Source organism: Squalius cephalus, assembly GCF_949319135.1.
Source record: "Squalius cephalus genome assembly, chromosome: 24".
Lineage (NCBI taxonomy): Eukaryota > Metazoa > Chordata > Actinopteri > Cypriniformes > Leuciscidae > Squalius > Squalius cephalus.
The window spans coordinates 20,156,011-20,175,220 of record NC_137145.1 but is presented as its reverse complement, the minus strand read 5'-3'; the positions used below and the strand labels follow the sequence as shown (position 1 = coordinate 20,175,220).

The 19,210-nt window shown below is 39.0% G+C and overlaps 2 protein-coding genes across 4 annotated transcripts; one reads left to right on the top strand and one right to left on the bottom strand.

Moving 5' to 3' along the window:
• Window positions 1-920: 920 nt before the first annotated feature.
• On the top strand, window positions 921-13,960 carry slc20a1b (solute carrier family 20 member 1b). 2 transcript variants are annotated; one of them, XM_079861679.1, is made up of 11 exons: window positions 921-1,228; window positions 2,359-3,105; window positions 3,214-3,354; window positions 3,479-3,564; window positions 3,689-3,785; window positions 8,688-8,807; window positions 10,637-10,873; window positions 10,977-11,520; window positions 11,615-11,800; window positions 11,904-11,988; window positions 12,107-13,960. In XM_079861679.1, exons 2-11 carry the CDS (start codon window positions 2,754-2,756, stop codon window positions 12,260-12,262), a joined length of 2,004 nt encoding a protein of 667 aa, XP_079717805.1. In that variant the 5' UTR covers window positions 921-1,228; window positions 2,359-2,753; the 3' UTR covers window positions 12,263-13,960. The 2 variants fall into 2 exon arrangements, with proteins under 2 accessions (XP_079717805.1, XP_079717804.1); XM_079861678.1 differs by having other exon boundaries at window positions 10,974-11,520.
• A 701-nt stretch (window positions 13,961-14,661) lies between these two features.
• LOC307152760 (uncharacterized protein) lies at window positions 14,662-18,933 on the bottom strand. Of its 2 annotated transcripts, XM_079861676.1 has the most exons (11): window positions 18,801-18,933; window positions 18,023-18,076; window positions 17,893-17,925; window positions 17,695-17,727; window positions 17,559-17,591; window positions 17,420-17,452; window positions 16,455-16,487; window positions 15,703-15,732; window positions 15,336-15,353; window positions 15,093-15,143; window positions 14,662-14,872 (listed from the first exon to the last, which is right to left on the bottom strand). In XM_079861676.1, exons 1-11 carry the CDS (start codon window positions 18,853-18,855, stop codon window positions 14,838-14,840), a joined length of 408 nt encoding a protein of 135 aa, XP_079717802.1. In that variant the 5' UTR covers window positions 18,856-18,933; the 3' UTR covers window positions 14,662-14,837. The 2 variants fall into 2 exon arrangements, with proteins under 2 accessions (XP_079717802.1, XP_079717803.1); XM_079861677.1 differs by lacking the exons at window positions 14,662-14,872; window positions 15,093-15,143; window positions 15,336-15,353 and adding an exon at window positions 15,506-15,576.
• Window positions 18,934-19,210: the final 277 nt, after the last annotated feature.

The following is a 19,210-nucleotide window of genomic DNA, read 5'->3' as shown; positions in this document are numbered from 1 at the left end:
GGAGATGATTAATGGTCGAGAGAGAGAGAGAGAGAGAGAGAGAGAGAGAGAGCGAGAGAGAGAGAGAGAGAGAGAGAGAGAGAGAGAGAGAGAGAGAGAGAGAGAGAGAGAGAATTTAAGAGGCCACATTAAAGAGAGAGACGTTTTACAAAAATAATTTTTGAATCAATTTAGATATTCCACATTTTTACCAAGTACAACAGATCAATCTGCACTCCTGTTTATATCAGGGGAAGTATGTTTCTGCTTTAAATGAATACACTGTTTCAAATCATTGTTAGCTAACTGCATGATGATGTACATTTCTGAAATACTTGGACACAGTCAGCTCTGATGGATCACTTTATTGTAATGTAGGCACTTTCTGTAAAGCTGCTTTGAAACTATATTTATTGTAAAATGAGCTATACAAATACATGTGAATTGAATATATCGTTTTATTTTACATTTGTTTTGACCAAATTACCAAATCCAAAACAAAATTGTTTAATGTGTCCTCTGTACTTTTATCCTCATATTCACAAATTCAGATGTCTTTAATATTCAGTTATACTTCCATTTTTTTCAGACAAAATGTAAATAAAAGATATAATTTACATATGTAAATAAGTAACTTAAGTAAGTCTAAAACAAACAAATGCTTTTTATAGATTTACAAAAAGAACATTCTTTTCCAGCATCTGAAACATCTAAAGCAATGTGGGGTAGATGTTGAATTTACCTTTATTTGTAATGCAAAAGCAGCATCCAGGCATTTTCCAGATTATACATTTACAAAGTAGTAGTAATGGTTGAAAAGTCTAAGGTTAATAAGTAAATAACTTACTCGTTTTACTCGCCAAATAAGGTCAGAGGGCGTGGTTGATAGGGGGCGTGGTCTATTGTTTGACGCCACCATCAACCGAAGACGCCCCGCCCTCACAGTCCGATGATATATGTGTCTTGCGTGGACAAGCAGGAACTCATCATCTAAAGCCGGCTAAAAGCGGTTTATTGGGAATTTTTATTTTATTTCATCAAGGACTCAAAGCAATCAGCAGTGTCTTGTTTGTCGCTTTAAGATCTGAATTTACTCTATTCACCTGACGTTAGTGAGGCGAGAGCATTTATCGTATCTAACGTTAACGTTACCCCCGCGCGCGCGGGGAAAGCGTCTACGGGAAGTTGACTGGGCGGGCTACTGTGTCAAAATATCTAAATCGATTTCATCGACAATTTTCTTTGAGTGGTGAGTAAAAAATATTTTTTTTTGTATTCTAGTTTGTACTTAGTGGTATTTGTCGTACTTTCTCGTCGACGTTTTTTCCCTTTGCTAATTTGTGAGCGGTTAGAATGAGCGCGAGCTCATGGCTTTGTCAGCTGACTCGCGGTGGTCGAATGTGGAAAAAATACACACGTCTATTTACTTTTAGTAATTGATACGGTGTCACTGATATATGTTGTTTATGTGTATGAAATATTTATTTTGTTGTTATTTTGGTATGTTTTTAATGAAGTACTAATGATTTATAACGTCATATTAGCTGTTAGCGGGTGTGAATGAATGACGACACGTGTAGTGCGGAGAGGACTCCCGGCGGCGCGCTCACAAAAGATGAATTTAGCCTTGTTAACCTAAAAAGCCGTATCAAATTCGTTTATTTCACTAGTGTACTATTTTATTTTCATATTTATATCAGCGGATCTTAAACGGGTTGAAAGCTGACGATTTAGGGCTGTTCGTGAGTGATTTGTTTCCTCAAGCTAACGTTAGCGAGGAAGTGCGTGTCTAGCGCGAGCGGGGAGAACCGGCTGGAACAGCCCGAGCCCGACACTGACAGTCAAACGCATTTCGTGATTTTTTTTTCCTGCGTTTTCTTTGCCAATAAAGGCTGCATTGCAGTAATGTGCTGGAAAGCCACATGACACGGATGCGCTGGCTGTTTAATTTGTATGCAAGTTGCTGTTTGTTGTCACAATGCTTAAAATATTAATCAAAGTGTTGCCTTCTCGGGCGTGTTAAACAAGGTTGGCTTTTTAGTGCTACATTTTCTTACTTTGAATGTTTTGACTTGATGTTTGTAGCCAAAAAGCCATATGAACATTGGATTTAGTTCCTGCTTAGGTAGATGCCGTATAGTTTTTGTTGTATGATCATTCATGGTTGTATGTTCTCGATGCGTCCCCTTTTGTACAGTGAAAGAGTTTTCTAGAAACTTTCAGCTCCCCTCTATGCCGAATAAAGTACTGTTAAAGTACTGTACTACTGCGTTAGTGTGCAATAGCAAACTTATGTCCAAGTTCTAGCCCCTTTGCAGTGAAATTGTTGCATAACACGGGAACCTTCCCACTTTCTCCTCTCTTTTTTTTCTTCTTCAGGAATGAGCTACCATTCTCCCATCGTGTCTGTTGCACAATGGATGTCCTCTCTGTCTGCCTAATTGCCCAAGCCAAAACAAACCGTAACAGATCTAGTCTATTCAGAGGATAGCAATAGGCCCTCACTCCACCCTCTCCCTTAACGTTACATATCAGTTTAGAGCAGTGCAGATTCTCTCTGGTTTCTGGATTGCTTTGATTTGCTGGTTTAGTGAAGGGCGAAGGTAGGTCTGAGGCAGAAAAACGTATTTAGAAACACTAGTACCTCAATTTTCTGGGGATAAAATATCCAGTGTGCTGCTGCTTGAATTATTTATACATATTTGGTTCTCTTACCTGTAAGATTGTGAAAAGTAAAATAAATTTCCGTATAACTTGAAAACCATCTGCGCACAATGGTATCGACAACTCTGGCCACGATAGCGCTTGTGAGCAGCACCATTGCCGAGGTTGCTCAAATCAATATGCCAGACTATCTATGGCTCCTAATCCTAGGCTTCGTCATAGCGTTTATCCTGGCCTTTTCAGTGGGTGCTAATGACGTCGCCAACTCGTTTGGTACGGCAGTGGGTTCAGGTGTAGTTACCCTTAGGCAGGCCTGTATTCTTGCTTCTATCTTTGAGACGGTGGGCTCTGTGCTGCTTGGAGCCAAGGTCAGCGAGACCATCCGCAAAGGCATTATCGACGTGAACATGTACAACGGCTCAGAGCATGTGTTGATGGCTGGCTCAGTCAGCGCTATGGTTGGTAAGTACCTTATGAAGGGCTTGTACATTATAAGTTATTACTTATTTTTATATACGCAATTTGAGGTTTCTCTTTTTGAGTGTGTTTTTTTTCCCCATCACTCAACAGGCTCTGCTGTGTGGCAGTTGGCTGCTTCTTTTCTGAAGCTTCCTATTTCTGGGACCCATTGCATCGTGGGGGCTACCATTGGCTTTTCACTCGTTGCCAGAGGTCAGCAGGGAGTCAGATGGTGGGAGATTCTTAGAATCGGTGAGTCAGCTGCATTCACAGAGACAATCCATTTGTCATTTGAACTTGTATGATTAATACAGTTGTCAAGATACTGGAGGTGTGTTAGTTTCCTTATAGTTCATTGTTCTTTGTTCCCTTACAGTTATTTCGTGGTTCCTCTCGCCTCTCCTTTCCGGCATCATGTCTGCTGTTCTTTTCTACTTTGTTCGCAAACTCATCTTACAAAAGGTAGATAAAATTATCTTATCTTTCCAACTTGGTCTTAATGAGTAACTTGGATGTAGAATGAGAAGAATATAATATATCACACCAAGGTTGGGTGTTGGCTAAGAGTGTATTTTGTCCTTTGCAGAAGGATCCAGTGCCCAATGGTCTGAGGGCCCTGCCATTCTTCTACGCTGTTACAATGGGAATCAACCTGTTCTCCATAATGTTTACTGGAGCTCCCCGTGAGTATTTCTGAATTTCTGCCCTTTTCATGCCCATTAACATCTTAAGCAGATGCCCAGACTCTGCTAGACTGTGTTTACAGTGCATAAGGCAAAGCGGTGTTTAACCAGTGGGCTCTGGAGAACTCAGTGGAGCACTCATGACATGGACATGTGGTGTCTGTATTCATGACCTCAGTCAGTGTTTTTTCCTTCTCCATCATAGGAGAGAAAAAACAGTGGAATAAAGAATTCACGCCCATCAAAAAGAACCGTCAGCCTCAGTAGAGAAAGCACTACGTTTTTGAGTGCTGTAAACTGTTGAGCTCTGAATAATTTTGCCTTTCAATTTGAAACCTTATTAAATGAGCAACATTTGCTCCTTTTTGTTTCCTTTTACCTACAGGGCTCAACAATTCAAGAAGTCAACTGGCCTGGGCCATTAAATGAAGGCTACAGGCCAGAGTATGACAGCCTAGGATATGCAGCCTAGGAGTGTGTACACGTGCACTCCAGGCGGGCGCTCTTTACGTAGGCACAGCAAGGTGCAGCATACACACATGCACATAGCAGCACACATACATTCTGCCCTAAACACCCTAGTTTTTTCATATTTGGACAGTCAATAGTTATGAGATGCCAGTATACTTTCTGAATAAAGTCTCTGTTTAGTACTCAAATATTAGAATAAGCTTAAGTTTGTTACAAAACTTAAGTGATAGTCCATTCAGATTATGCCTAGTGGTTTTCATTTGATTCATTTGATAGTTTCTAATGACTTTAAAGATTTATAGTTTCTCAAAATTAAAAGGCTGTCCTCTAGAGCCCACTTAATAATTGCAATGTCACTTCAAGACCCTGAATCAATTAGAATGAGTTTTCTCATCAGCCAAATTCATCAGCTGACACACACGTCATGTGAGTTGTCTGAAAGCATCAGGACAAGGACATGTATCCTCTCACAGTCTCACTGACAATTCAGGTCAACATAGTAATAGGGCCATCTTAACATAAGGTTAATTTGATCTTTAGCCACACTTAGTGACACTGTCGTGTCATCTGCTGTTGGATTAGCTTTAAAGGCAGCAGATCACCTGACACAGTCCCTTAACTCCTCCCACTCTCAACCTGTTTAAGGCTGTTCACTCAGGTTCAGTTATTCCAGAGCTTCTCCCAGGACAGGACAATACCAGCTCTCGCCAGGGGGGGGTTTGAGAGGCATGCGGCATGTCATGAATCGTTGATCAACCTCCTTTGTGTCAGAAGGGTGCTGAATGCAGGCGGACTTGCCCTGCAAAAATTCAGTCAGAATGTGACTAGGTGGAGTTTCCTTGAAGCGGTGTGTTTGCACTGGTACTTGGAACTCCTTGTTCTTCTGGTTTTATTTTCACTGTTTGTACAGTATGAAACAGTGTCCTAACTACACGTGATAAAAGGTCTCTTTTCCATGTTAATCAGAGTTTTTGTCCTAACTAGCCGCAACGACGACATGCGACGATTCTATTATAGAAACGGTTTCTATTTTTCTGCGACGTCGCGCTGGAACAACAAACACAAAGTGTGACAATGATAATCTCAGGTATTGTTTATGTGCTTTATTTAATGTTAAAAGCGTGTAATGTGACTTTGAATATCATTTAGTGCTCCAGCTTTGTAGCTGTAAAAGCAACAATGGATAATTCACCTCAGATCTTGAAATTAAACAAATGGAAACAAGAACTTTCAAACTATGAACAAACAAGTGTATTATTTGACAAAGATTGTTTTAGTAACTCTGTAGCTTATGTATTTGAATTATGTTTAAATGGTGTAATATTTGTGAATTTGATTATGTAGCCTACTTACCCATTTTCTTGTGAGTGCCGTCAAGATTGCTCTCTGGTGCCGTGCACTTGCCGCGAGACTCCACCCACACACTGTTCTGATTGGCTGTGGGTTTTGATTGATTTTTACGCATGTCGCGTCGCGTCTAGTGTGGACAGACAAATTATTTGTCGCTGGAATCTTTTTGCATCGCGTCTGGTTAGGACACGGTGTGAGGATGACAACTCATTCCAACGCACATACTTTACAAAAGGTTTAACCCATTCAAACTAATTTGGGTTGTGATACATAGGTGTTGTACACATCTAGTCACTGGTCCTTTTCTAATCAACCCCCTTTCCCTAACGTGCCTCAAACTTTGCTAATCATGTGCAGTAACCCACCCCCACCCCCAGTTTCAGCACACAGACATACGGTCATTCAGCAACCACAGTGCCTGGAAAGTTCTCCCCATGCAAAATACAGATGACACAAACCCTGTTTCTGTTTTTTAATGCCAGCAGCCCTCAGCATTTGAGACTGGAGTAGGCAAACAATTATTTGTTTGTTTTATTTGTTTGAATTATTACTTTCAGTTAGTCTGCTAGTTCTCAAAATGACTACACTTAAAGGCTGGAATAAACTACATGACCTTTGTCCTAATTTACAATCTGGAGGAGTCGACACTAGTTGCCAAAAGTCAGATGGTAGATAATATAAACTATGATCAGTCATGATTTTGTGTGACGTGACTTTTTGCTGAATTTGAAATTTAGTTACAAAGCTACAAAAATTACTCAAATAGGGACCATGCACATTAAGTATGACAGAGTGGTGAACTCCTGTCAAGATTAAAAAAGTGCAAAAAGAACACTTTTTAAGGAGTCTTCAGCAAGAACCACCATACAGTCAGATAACAACAAAGCCTGTCATTTTCTTCTTAAGAATAAAAACGTATGAAGTTCTTTAGAAATGATCTGAACACGTAATAATTTAAGAATTGCTCTTATTCCTTACAATTATTCAGGTATACAATACAAGTATACAATACTATTCAGATTTTAAAAGTTGTATAGTTTCAGGCCTTAACTTGGATTTCTCATATTCTATTTAATAACGAGGGCCATAATGATTGACTACACCCTCCCGCCCCCAGTACGTCTATGCTTGTTTTCTGGTCTGCTTCCTCTTTGGAAAAACAGACAGTGGGGTGTTTCGGTTGCCCTGGGGATATAAAGCAAACACGAAAGGCAGCAATAACAGACTGTGGATTTGAAATGGAATGTTTTTATAAATGGCCAGACTTAGTCCGCATGACTCGAAACAGTTTACGGTGTCAAAAAGAACGTTTTGTTTGAAGCACCAGATTCATTTGCGGATGCCAGACTTGGTGGCATGGGTAAAAAAAAAACTGGGTGTGTCTCCACACCAAATATCATTCTGGTAGTGCTACAAAGTTCGAATATCACAACGCCATAAGTTTATTTCATGTCTGTTAATTATCAAAAACGGTGTGTAACTTTTGCAACAGACACATGGCAGTCAAAGACCACAATTGCCATAATTGGCATAAACACCAGTTCCCAGCCCACAATGACTCATAAACCATCATCAACACGTCACCAGGATGAGGTATAGTGCTTGAACGTGTCTGGAAAAACAACTCGTGTTATTGTGTAATAAAGGCCATGGGATAGCAGATTTTATTGTGAGGCAAAGCAGGAAATGAATCCACTTCCATTCATTCATCCCACTGCATGGTTGTGGCCTGGCTGCTCCCCTTTTGTGGGAAATTGTTATTCAAACTACGTCGATGCAAGCTTGAATGCATTCCCTGCCTAAACCACATGCACAGGGCTGCATTTCTCACACACTGAACAGGAACTGTGCCAGCCGGCCTTAAGTGATAACTGGGCCCCATTTGTTGGCCTTTCTCTTATTTCCATCATTCACCCCCTCACCTCTGCTGGCCACACCTGTTCTGTCCCTTTAGATGCTGCTCAGTCATGTTAGAAAGTTCAGCTGTTCCTCCCTTATGTACCTCAGTGCTCTCTAAAGAATGTGAAGCTTCTCTTTGAATCTTGTCTCCTGAGATTGAACTGGAGTTGCATAACCAAAGCACACAGCGTCACGGCATGCCCTGCAGTGTCCTGCAGTAGTACGTGCATGTGGCAAGGCACGGGAATGTATGCCCCACTGGTCCCTGTCCTCTTATCTCTAAACCTCTCTTTCTGTTTATTTTTCACATCCCTGCTCCACCAAAGCCTTTTCTTTCCATCTCATTTGGACAAAGTCTTGCTCCAAATATTTCCAATACCCTTTTTGGTCCCATGAACTTATGTTGACACATTTCATTGTCTGTGGTTCTGGACCCCATGGAGAATTTGTTTATGGTGACTTGCTCAGCCAGCACTCTTTCTTGAACATGCAGCACACATTCTTCATTACCGCAGCTAACACCGCAGTCTTGGCTCAGATATAACCTTTCTGCAGGAGTGGTCACATTTTTTCCCCCACTCGTCCTCCCAAAGAGGTGGGGGGTGATCTCTTGCCGCAGTTGCCTTTTAAGGTACCTGCACTTGTTGAACATGGTATGTTGGCCTTGTGCGCTGTCTTGTCACTGCAACATTTTTCTGCTGTTTGCACTCACATCTCACCTGAAGTGTTATGTAAGAGGGCAAGCCTTGCGCTTGCATTCTGAATGCGACAAGGATATTTGACACTTGGTTGCAGCGGTTGTCTTGGTTTGCATTTCTATGGACTCCTAAACAAGTGGAGCAAGTACATTTCTTAAACTCTTAATAATAGTCTCCTAACTGAAAATGATAAATGGGAGCCAGTGGCCTAAGTATTCTCTGAATATGCATTTCTTTCCTTCGGAAAGGGTGTGTAAGCAAATTCTAGATGCAGCGAATCCCCTTCTTACATCTTATTAATATTCAACTCCAACACCATTACTAAAAAACGGGACTCCACAATGTCCTTGTCCATTCCCTAATGCTGTTTGTGTTGTTGGTAGCACATGCTGCCTGTTGTCTCAAAAGCACCTTTCCTTTCCTCCCCTCCTCTCCCTCGAAACCCCTTTTGGTCCCTTTCCCCCTGTGACCGATGGGACTGCAGTGCTGGGATTCGATAAGCTGTCCTGGTGGGAAGTGCTGCTCATTTCCATTGGCTTTGGCCTGGCCACCGGCATCTTCGTTTGGTTTGTTGTCTGCCCTCGACTCAAGAAGAAGATTGAATGTAAGTATCCATTTTTCAGTTTTGTAATTGTTTATAATCAGTCGCAATAGAACTGTATGTCATAACTGTTTGCATAATCACTTCCACAACACAACTGGGTTGTTTAACTGATGCAAAGTAGACTACTGAAAATGTGCCTCAAGGGTTTTCATTAGGCCCATTATTGATGTTTTGCTGCACTGTACTTGGATATAACAATACATCAACCCTTGAAGGTTTTTTATTTAAGTACGTACACACTTTAAATCAGAAATTTTCAGGACCTATAAAAGTCTGGATGGCAATCTGTGGACATGAGAGATTTATTAGCCTTAGGCCTAGCACCAGGTGTTTGTGAGGATAATACCCTACAGATTAAAGATTCTGGCAGTGGACAGCAGTTTTAATCAGTAACTTAGAAAGACGATATACTCTTCGAAGGAATGCTCTGGGTTCAACACAAGTTAAGCTCTGTCAACTCTGGATTTTTCTTTGTGTCAACGGTTTGTGTCTGTATCCTTACACATGCTGTGCAAAAATACTGAATGTATGGAGAATGGTTTGTAAGCAGTTTTATTACATTAGTTTTTATGTTGTGTTGTAGCTATTATATACTGTATTGACATTTATTACCTTGCTCAGAGAACTTTTTCTGTGGCTTAAACTGCATGTCACATATATAAAATGTATTTTGAAATTTGTGTTGAACCCAAGACTTTCCTGTCACACAGCTAAAGTTGAAAAATACAGTAATAAGCATCCATTGTAACAGCTCTGATCTCAATTACAGTTCACAGTAACAGAAATTTGATGGCAAGCAAATGTTCCCTAATCCTCAAGTCACGTGACAGACAAAAACGCGCAAAACATTCTAATACCAACTGCACTTTCAAGAAATACCAGCTTTAGATTAAGACAATTTGTTTATTGTAATATGGTTCTTTAACACAAACAAACTAAGTCGTCTAGTGTTGTCTATCTAGAGCTGTATAGACTGGCTGTGTATTAACAGCCTAATTGGGTCATAGTGATCCACTAATTGGTCTTTGGCTAGTGAACCGGAATAACCGTGGTCCAGTTGAGGTGCTGGCGGAAGTAGCGCTGTCTCTTTGGATTAAGGTGTATGGCTACAGTTTGAGGTGGCATTTGCTACTAAAATAGAATACAAGTGCTTTGACACTACTCTGCAGATCAGTGGACGATGGACCGAGTTATGTCAGACTGTCCTTGAAATGTAGGGTTATAGTGACAATTTAAGCAAACAGACTGTTTGCCTCTTAAAGTTTATAGAATCGAGTGCTCGTGATGGCCATGTGAATTGCCAGTGAATAAAGTCTTGCCAGCCTTTGTACTTCTCACAAATGATTGATCAGATTTACCTTTACTAAAATAATTATGGTTCTCGAATTAAATGTTAATAACATTCATTTTTTGAAAATACTAAATGTTTGCATTCCATAAAGGCTTAAACCTGTAGTGTAAATGCATTCAATGATATGGAAATAAAGCAAATCAACTTGGCTGTTCCGTCTTAATTTGTTTTATTTGACCAAATCTTACTCGTTATTTTAAAATATTAATTGGTAGATTGATAAGATAAATACTATGCAAGTTTATTCATATTTATAATAAATATTAGAATAGGGGTTAGGCCTCAAGGAAGTGCTAAGTGGTCCGTGGAAAAGTTTTGAGAAAAACGTTATATTTTTTTTATAAAAAAAACCAATAAATGTAAATGAATAAAATTGATTTAAATAAAACATTTGAACATATATATTTTTTTTTATTATTTATTTGCTAGCAATCGTGGAGTTGACCATTGTCTTTAATCTATCTTGTCTGATATACAGGTAAATTAAAGTCTTCCAGTCCCTCTGAGAGTCCTCTGATGGAGAAGAGGGAGCTGCATGAAGCTCACAGTCCCATCCTGAAACCTGTCCCTGAGGAATCCAGTGCCCTGTCCTCTAACACCTCCTCTAACACCCCCTCTTCCCCACCTCCTTCTGAGGAGCGCAAGGTCACCTTTAACATTGGGGATTCAGATGACCCAGATCAAAAGGACTGCAAAGAGTCAGAGACAGGCAATGGTAAGTCTGTAGTGTGTGATGCCTCACATGCCATGCCAATCATGACACACACTTACTGTTTTTGTTGCAGATCAATCATGTAACTTTATCCTGTCTTCAGCAGCTCCGAGAACCCACGTTCAATTCACCACCGGCCCCAGTCAGATTCCTAGCAACGGTTACTCTCAGTACCACACAGTTCACAAGGACTCTGGCCTCTACAAGGACCTGCTGCACAAACTCCATCTGGCAAAAGTGGGAGACTGCATGGGGGAGGGTGGCGACCGGCCCATCCGCCGCAACAACAGCTACACCTCCTACACTATGGCCATCATTGGCATGTACGGAGACATCAAGCCCAAAGAAGCTGACTTCCGTGCTTCCGAAGACGGAGACAAGGAAAAAGCCAGCACCCAGGAGAGGAAGCGCGTCCGCATGGACAGCTACACAAGTTACTGTAATGCAGTGGCAGAGAATGGTACACCTGAAGGCCTCGGCGAGGGTGAGGTCACTTTGGAGATCGTTGACGAAGATCCTGGGAGCAGCCGTAGTTCTTTGGAGGAGGATAGAGCCGATGCTGACAGACCGGAGGTGTCGATGCTCTTCCAGTTTTTGCAAATTCTAACCGCCTGTTTTGGCTCCTTTGCTCACGGAGGAAATGATGTCAGGTAATGCAGATGCATTGAACTGTACAGTGCTTAAAATTGTGTTCACAGATTTTAATACTAAGATTTGAGAATGTCTCATCTCTTTTGCTTTCAGTAATGCAATTGGTCCCCTGGTTGCTCTGTGGCTGGTCTATGAGAGTGGGTCTGTTACATCAAGTAAACCAACTCCGATCTGGTTGCTGCTGTATGGAGGAGTGGGCATCTGTGTCGGTCTGTGGGTCTGGGGCCGTAGAGTCATCCAGACCATGGGCAAGGACCTGACCCCCATTACCCCGTCTAGGTATAAACACACGCCCATGTTGTAACATCAGGCAGCACCTGCTGTACAGAGCAAAACCTCCCGATTGGCAGACTTCCCTAAACAATACTTTGTTTAATTTCAGTGGTTTCAGCATTGAGCTCGCCTCAGCCATCACCGTTGTGGTTGCTTCTAACATCGGTCTTCCAGTTTCCACCACTCACTGCAAGGTAAGATGGGCCTGTATGCAAAACAAACTGATGCAAAGCAAGACCTAGACGGAGACTATTTGAATGAGATTGATAATTACAGCTTGTTGTTGAGGGCGTATCATTTTGTTGTTTTCAGGTCGGGTCAGTGGTGTCTGTCGGCTGGCTGCGCTCCAGGAAGGCAGTGGACTGGCGGCTGTTTAGAAACATCTTCATGGCCTGGTTTGTCACTGTGCCCATCTCTGGCCTTATCAGCGCGGCCATCATGGCCCTGTTCTACTACGTCATTCTGTGAGGCCTTAAAAGTCCTCTCTGCCTCCCTCTCTGCTCTCAAGAAGGAACAAGGATCCCTAGAGAGAGGATGAGGGCATGTCTCAACCTTCCCTTCTGTCTCTCTTTAATTTCCTCCCTCCTGTCATCCTCGTGATGAGTGGGGGATGAAAAAGGCCCCTTTCGATTGAGCCTGTGATTCTTGGTTGCATAATTTTTAGCCTGTGTTGATGATTTGTGCATTGCACCAGGTCACATGCCATAGGCCAGGGAAGAAAATGTCTTCATCACTAGAATGGTTGCCATTTAAATTCCCTCTTGTACATATGTTAAATGTTTTTTGTTTTTTTAATGTAATTATGTACAGAACTAAAGGGTTTTTTAAGGTAAAACAACAATTACAATGCAGTATTAGCTAGCCTTCTTTTGACATGCGTTTTTCATTACTTTGTCATTTGAGTTCCTTAGAAAGGCATTTTTTTTTTTCTCGGTGTGAAGAATTTAGGGAAGAGCAATGGAGTTCTGTTTTCCTTCTATACATTCGGTAAGCATGAGTTTTCCACTTTTTCTTAAGCAGGCCTGACTTAACTCACAAATAGAGCCTTAAGACTCACATTTTTAGTCTTGTGAGGGTTTATTAGCAAAATTGGTCGCTCACATCATGTTCCTTAATACAATTTCAGTGCCCTTTTCCAGATGTCTTGATCTATTTTTAGTTCTTTTGTAGGTTACACTACAAAACAAGCCTCTTGGTAAACTAAGCAGTCTCCAGAAATATTTATAGTCCAGCCCTTCTGTTATTGTTCTTTTAGTCCTTTTTTTTATTTTATTTTTTTATTAATGGGTTCTAGAACATGAAACTCTTCTGCGTGTTTTGCACCACTGTAATTGAGCTGTTAATATTTGCTCTGCTTTGCCCAGCTTTGAATAACCATAAAGGAGCAACCTGTGCTTGGAGATGCAGTTAAACATCCCAGCAGCTACTGCAAAGATTCAGCCTTTCCTTAAAGCACAGAATGTGCAGAACACTCTGCTGTAGTTAGTATGCTATTGGCGACTCTTAAATACAGCACGCGCGTCCTTGAATGTTTGCTGTAGACAATTGAACTTCATACGGTGGATTATGGCCCTTTGTGTTCAGTCACCATGGCTGTTGGATGAAGTGTTACTAAAATGCCAAACTCCAAACTCCCGTATTACCAGTGTAATGCTGCCCAGGGACCGAAAGATCTGTCTTTGAAAATCAAGTTTATTATATATATAAAAAGTCCCCTGCAAAAATGAACCTCTTTATGTTTAAAAACAACCAATAAGCCTCTTTCCCTTTGAGTGAATTACAGTAATGCTTTGCTGTGGTGCTTAATATCTGACACAGTGAATTACACATTGATGAAGTGAGTGAAGTTTACTTGCGCTAGATTTGAGACCATTGGCGTTTCTGTAAAACTTGATGGCATCCAGTTGGATGGTGTAGCTCATCTGCTCCAGCCTTCTCAAAGACCTACTGTAGTACTTCTGAGGAATGTATACCAATACAAACATATGTACATGTATCTATTTTACAAACCCTACAGCAACACGTATGACTTGCCCAATTTATTAGATAGGTGTGGGACAGTGGTGTTAAATGATGGTTTGGTCTGAAGGCAGCAGTGGTGTTGAAAGATCCCAGCATTCCTTGACTGGAGGTGAGGATCTGCATTGCTGTGAAGCCATTTGTGAGTGGTTATTTGATTATAAACTCAACACATTTAGACCTTACATAGTTGCTGTAGTTGCCTTAAGGATTGATCTTTTTTGTTTTGTTTTTTGTTACCAAAGAGGGAAAAAAAACCCCCGTTTTATTTTGTATATTGCGCTTTGGGGATGAAAGATTAAAATGTCTTTTTGATTATCACTTGTCTTTGCCTGTTTATTTCATTTCACCAGTGAATGAGATCACATTTCTTCTGCCATATTTATGCTGATAGTTTTATACTTTTTCCCCTCCCTCATTCAGTATACTATCTAATCCCCCCCCCCTCCCCTAGGATTCAAGTGTTGAAGTCAACATGAAATTATAATCATATGTAATTGTAACTGATCTCTTGCTGTGAATTATTCTTAGTATAGATTGTCAATAGAGTATACTTTTTTTTTTATAACTCTACATCAATATTTCTAGATGCCTAATATCCAGTTTCATCTAGTTCTAATGGTATTTTTGGGGATATGCAACTTTGCATCTTTGGTCCAAAAATAAGCTGGGACAATGCAGATGATATAAATAAAGCCCAAATGAGCCCCCACGGACTGTAGACGGCGCTGGCCTGGATAACCGTCCTAGATATGTTCTCTAACACCACCTACATCTGCTGCCTAAGACATGTAATCATGTTATTACACCCACCTGCAGCCTCATTTACATGAAGGCTGGACAACATCAGTGTTTACAGTCTTTATTTAAAAAAAAAAACAGTGATCTTTGAAATTGTGTGTGCAAAAGATCACCAGACACGCAGTGGATTTCGTCCAGGTAGTACACAGGTTAGCAATTTTGCAATATGTTTTATAAAACAAGACATCCAGGTTTAAAAGATATTACATAGATTTCACACACACTAGTATTCTTGGTAATCTTCCTCAATGAGATAATCTAGAAGGAAAGGTCACATTGAGAAACAATATATAATTTATTGTTGATTATTTTTAATTTATATATTTGACATTTTCTAAGATTCAGCCCTCAACATTGTCTGTATTTGAGTACAATGAAGCTAAAACATTGTTACATATTCTTTAAAATTATTATTTTTTAATTTGATTAGCTGAATGAACAGATTAACAGTGAAAAGCACTGAGAGCACACAACTCACCTGCACTTTTCTCTTGAGCCTGCTCGCTGTGCTCTAGAAAATCACAAGAGGCTATATAAGGGAGAACAGGTCAAACATCAAAAGGAAAGATTATAATTGCAAAAGTCATCCATTAAATTACTGACTATATATACAACATACATGGATACAATCATTGTATTTTAATGAAAGGACATATGTTAGACTACTAACTGTTTTTCGTGTTAAATTATGGATATAAATAATGTAACGTGAAGCATTTACCTGTCTTCTGTCGAGAGGCTGTGCAATAAGAGACATGTGTTACACAACTTTACATAAGCCAGGGAAACACTACACCAGTTTAACCACACCATTAATCGTCTTAGATAATCATAGAAATCAAATAACACGACGGAAAGATAAGTTAAAAAGACAATATATAGCCTATATAATTGACAGTGCTTTGCTTACACTGTACTATAATTCAAATGAATATATTTACTGTCTTCCTCAGAGTCTTTATCTAAATAAACCAAATCACACAACACAACCTGCGGTCAGTTCACATGATCTCTTTTTAAAGTACAGTCTGCATTGTACGTGACACACTGTCGCCCTCGTGTGGTGACGATTGGATTTCCGCACGTACCTACGGACTCGTGACTTCCGGTGTTCTCTCCTACGTCAAAACAAACATTGCGTAAGTGTTTCGTCACATGTGCCTTGGTACAGTTTGTTTCCATAAAAATGAACATAAAGAACACATTGTTTTTTATACCGTCAAGTGAAAGACATTACATGTGAAGGGTCTTGATTATTAAATAATTATAAATGTATTATTAATCATTAAATGTTTTAAATAAAAAGTGAAAACTTTTGAACAGAGAGATGCAAATGTGGTACACTCCAAACATAATTACTTTTTTTTAAAAAGCATTAGAACCCTTGTTTAATACACAGCATAAACTATTATCTATGAGATTTAGCTAGTTTTTAAACACATCCAATGTTTGTATTTCCACAATACAGTAATTTTGGCCTGTCCCACCTCAGAGGTCATGACCTTCCTGTATCCACCAGTTAAATCATATGACATTGACCTAGTTCTTTTCAAATTATATTAAGGAACTACATTATTTTCAAACTCATAATGAGCAAAAACATTTATTTTTGCACACAACATTGTAAACCTAATATAAAATGAACACTCATATAAAATTTTGGCATCTTAAAGCTTGACAAGCAACATTTTCGCTAATTATTTGCTAATTACTATTTTTTCCAGGCCCTATTTGCATAAAGTGCCATATACATGTATGTTGCAGTGCATTATCTGTTATGTCCTGTACTGAATGTATATCTTTCCAGGAAATAAAGTTCAGAAATACTCTTTCTCTTTACCTGTATCGACAGTTGGTGCCTCTCTCTCTCCATCTGTAAGGATTATTCATGTATAAAGTTAGAAAAAACAGACAAATTTGGAAATAAACAAATATGACTATACACCTCTTTGCACTGAATATGTATATATTGTTATATAATTATAACTAATTAATTTGTTATATACACATAATTACGTGTTGCCATAATTATAATCTATAATTAAAACCCTCACATTACCCTTGGGTCATTTAGACTCGAAACTCATTTAAAAAAAATTGAGTGTTCATCGGAGTGGTCCAAGACCTTAGGACTTTTGTCGCACTTGAACCACAAATACACACATAAAAAAAAAAAAGACTAGATTCTAGGAGTTATGTGGTTGTAATAACAAAAAAGTAACAAATCCTTCCCTCACGGGTCAATTTGACCCTCTTAATGAATGAATAAAATGCTTTACCAAAAAATATTTTATACATGTGTATCTGAATTCCCCAGAAAAATAACTCTGGGCTACTAGCTAAATAGGTTTATATATTAGCAAGTCACCAACATGATATTTCCAAACTGTTCTGAGCTGCCATGTAGAAATCTGAATGCTGAAGAGGAAAAACTCAAGAACTGAGTTTAGGACCCAGCGGAACATCTCATTTGCTCCAGATAGAGATATAAGGCCATCTAGTGGCAACAGTCATGAAAATAATATCATGTTATATTATTTTCTTTCGGCAGAGACACCCAAATTGACCCACTGTGAGATATTTTGAGCTGATTTGAGCTGGTTATTGCTTGTATTGGAGAGTTATTTTGAATTTAAGTTGAAAGAATGTGAAGAATGGGCTTAAATTATATTATTTATTGATAACTTCCACAATATATATTTTTTTATGCTGCCTGCAATGCATAATATGGCCTATTATGTTCTGTACTGAATGTCTATTATATCTTTACAGGAAATAAAATTCTGAAAAAGTAATTCCCTTTACCTGTATCAAATGTTAGTGCCTCTGTCTCTCCATCTGTTAAAGTTTTCAAGACAAATTTGGAAATGAACAAATAGGCTATTTATTTGGACATTTTCAGATTATTCAGATTCTTAAAAAAGAAACAAGAGCCATCTCTCACCCTTATGAGTCGTTTTTAGGAGATCTTCTGTCACTGTCAAAGAATATTGAGAGTGAGTAAATGGCCCAAAACCAACATCAATTTGAGAATTTGAATCGATCAACTTTAGATTTACTCCATGTGTGTGTATGCCTACCGTTCACATGAGCAGCCGCATATCCCGACTCACCTGAGGAAACAGATTTAAAGATATACACTGCGATAAGTAAATGTGCATAGTAAGTAAAAAAAACATATCAGTGCTGAGTCAGTGGTGAATGGCGAGGTTACTCTGAGCAAACCTAGCTAGCAGAATATAGCCTAATATGCTATTTCAGAAGAAATTATGACCCACTTGGTTGTGTTGACGTGACGTTCTCTTCATACACTGAGGGCAGACAAAATAGAGATTACATTTATCTTTGTCAATCTTTGACTATGTTGTATTGGGGGGAAAACATGCAAAACAAGCTGAATATATTTACTTATCTCTTCAGACGATTTATTGCTTTCATCGAATTCCAGAGATGCTGAGATCGCTACAAACACAAAAATGTAAACAGATTTCTCTCATAAACAGATTTCATATTAGGCTAGGCTACTACATGCAGATTATGTACAGAAAATGCTTTCTAATTTGGCCAGCTAATCCAGTAAGAATAAAAGGTTATAAATGACGTAAATTAATTTATATATTAACGTTAACTAAGCACAGATAATTGCAAAGGAAAACAAATGGAAACGATGCAGATATTTAAATAACTTTGTCAATTACTGCTGATTTCAACCTTGCACATATCCATGGCCTAGTATTCATAACAGAAACATCATAAAATATTATTATTAATATTATTACATATTATTATATCATGTATTTTATATATTATGCTATATATAGGCATATATAAAATGTATATTCAAATAAATATATATACAATTATGTATTCAATTAAAAAACAAGACACACTATGATCAATAATTTATGACAGCATATGTTTTTACATTGCTTTAACTCATCAAAGTAAGCAATTTCAACTTTTTTTTTTATAAGTTATACAAGATTCAACTAATTTTTCAAAGTCAGTTTAATGTAATTTAAGTTGAAATGACTTGATTGATTGTACAATTTAAGGCAGCAACTTTATTTTATTTTTACAGTGCATGTTTGTTCAAGACTGGCAAAACAAACAAAAAAACAAAAACAAACAAACAGATAAACTAGACAGTCATCAATGTACAAATGTTGTTATATTGTAAACTTACCATTGTGGAATCCTGCCACTGCAACAAAGAGCATAATGGGTATACCAGTTCTCATCTTGAATGAAGGGGTGGATGCCGAACAAGTTGAAACAAAGTGCTAAATTTCAGTGTGCCCAATGCCAGTGTGTGCTTTAAATCCCGCTTTTTATATGCTAGCTGGCATCACATGCTCTGGTGGAACAGGCTCGTCTCTGTTTACCTGCCAACAGCTGGATGGCACCTCTCGCCCGACACACAGATGTGGCATTATTCCCTCATTGAATGACTCGCATTGTTGACTTTGTGATCAGACGTAACTTTATTGTGTTCAGTGGTGACTGGTGTGAGAATGGGGTGGATGTTAATTTGTGTTTTCAAAAGTAAAGGGTCATTTCCTCTCCAAACTGGTGTGCGTTTGGCATCTTAGTAAA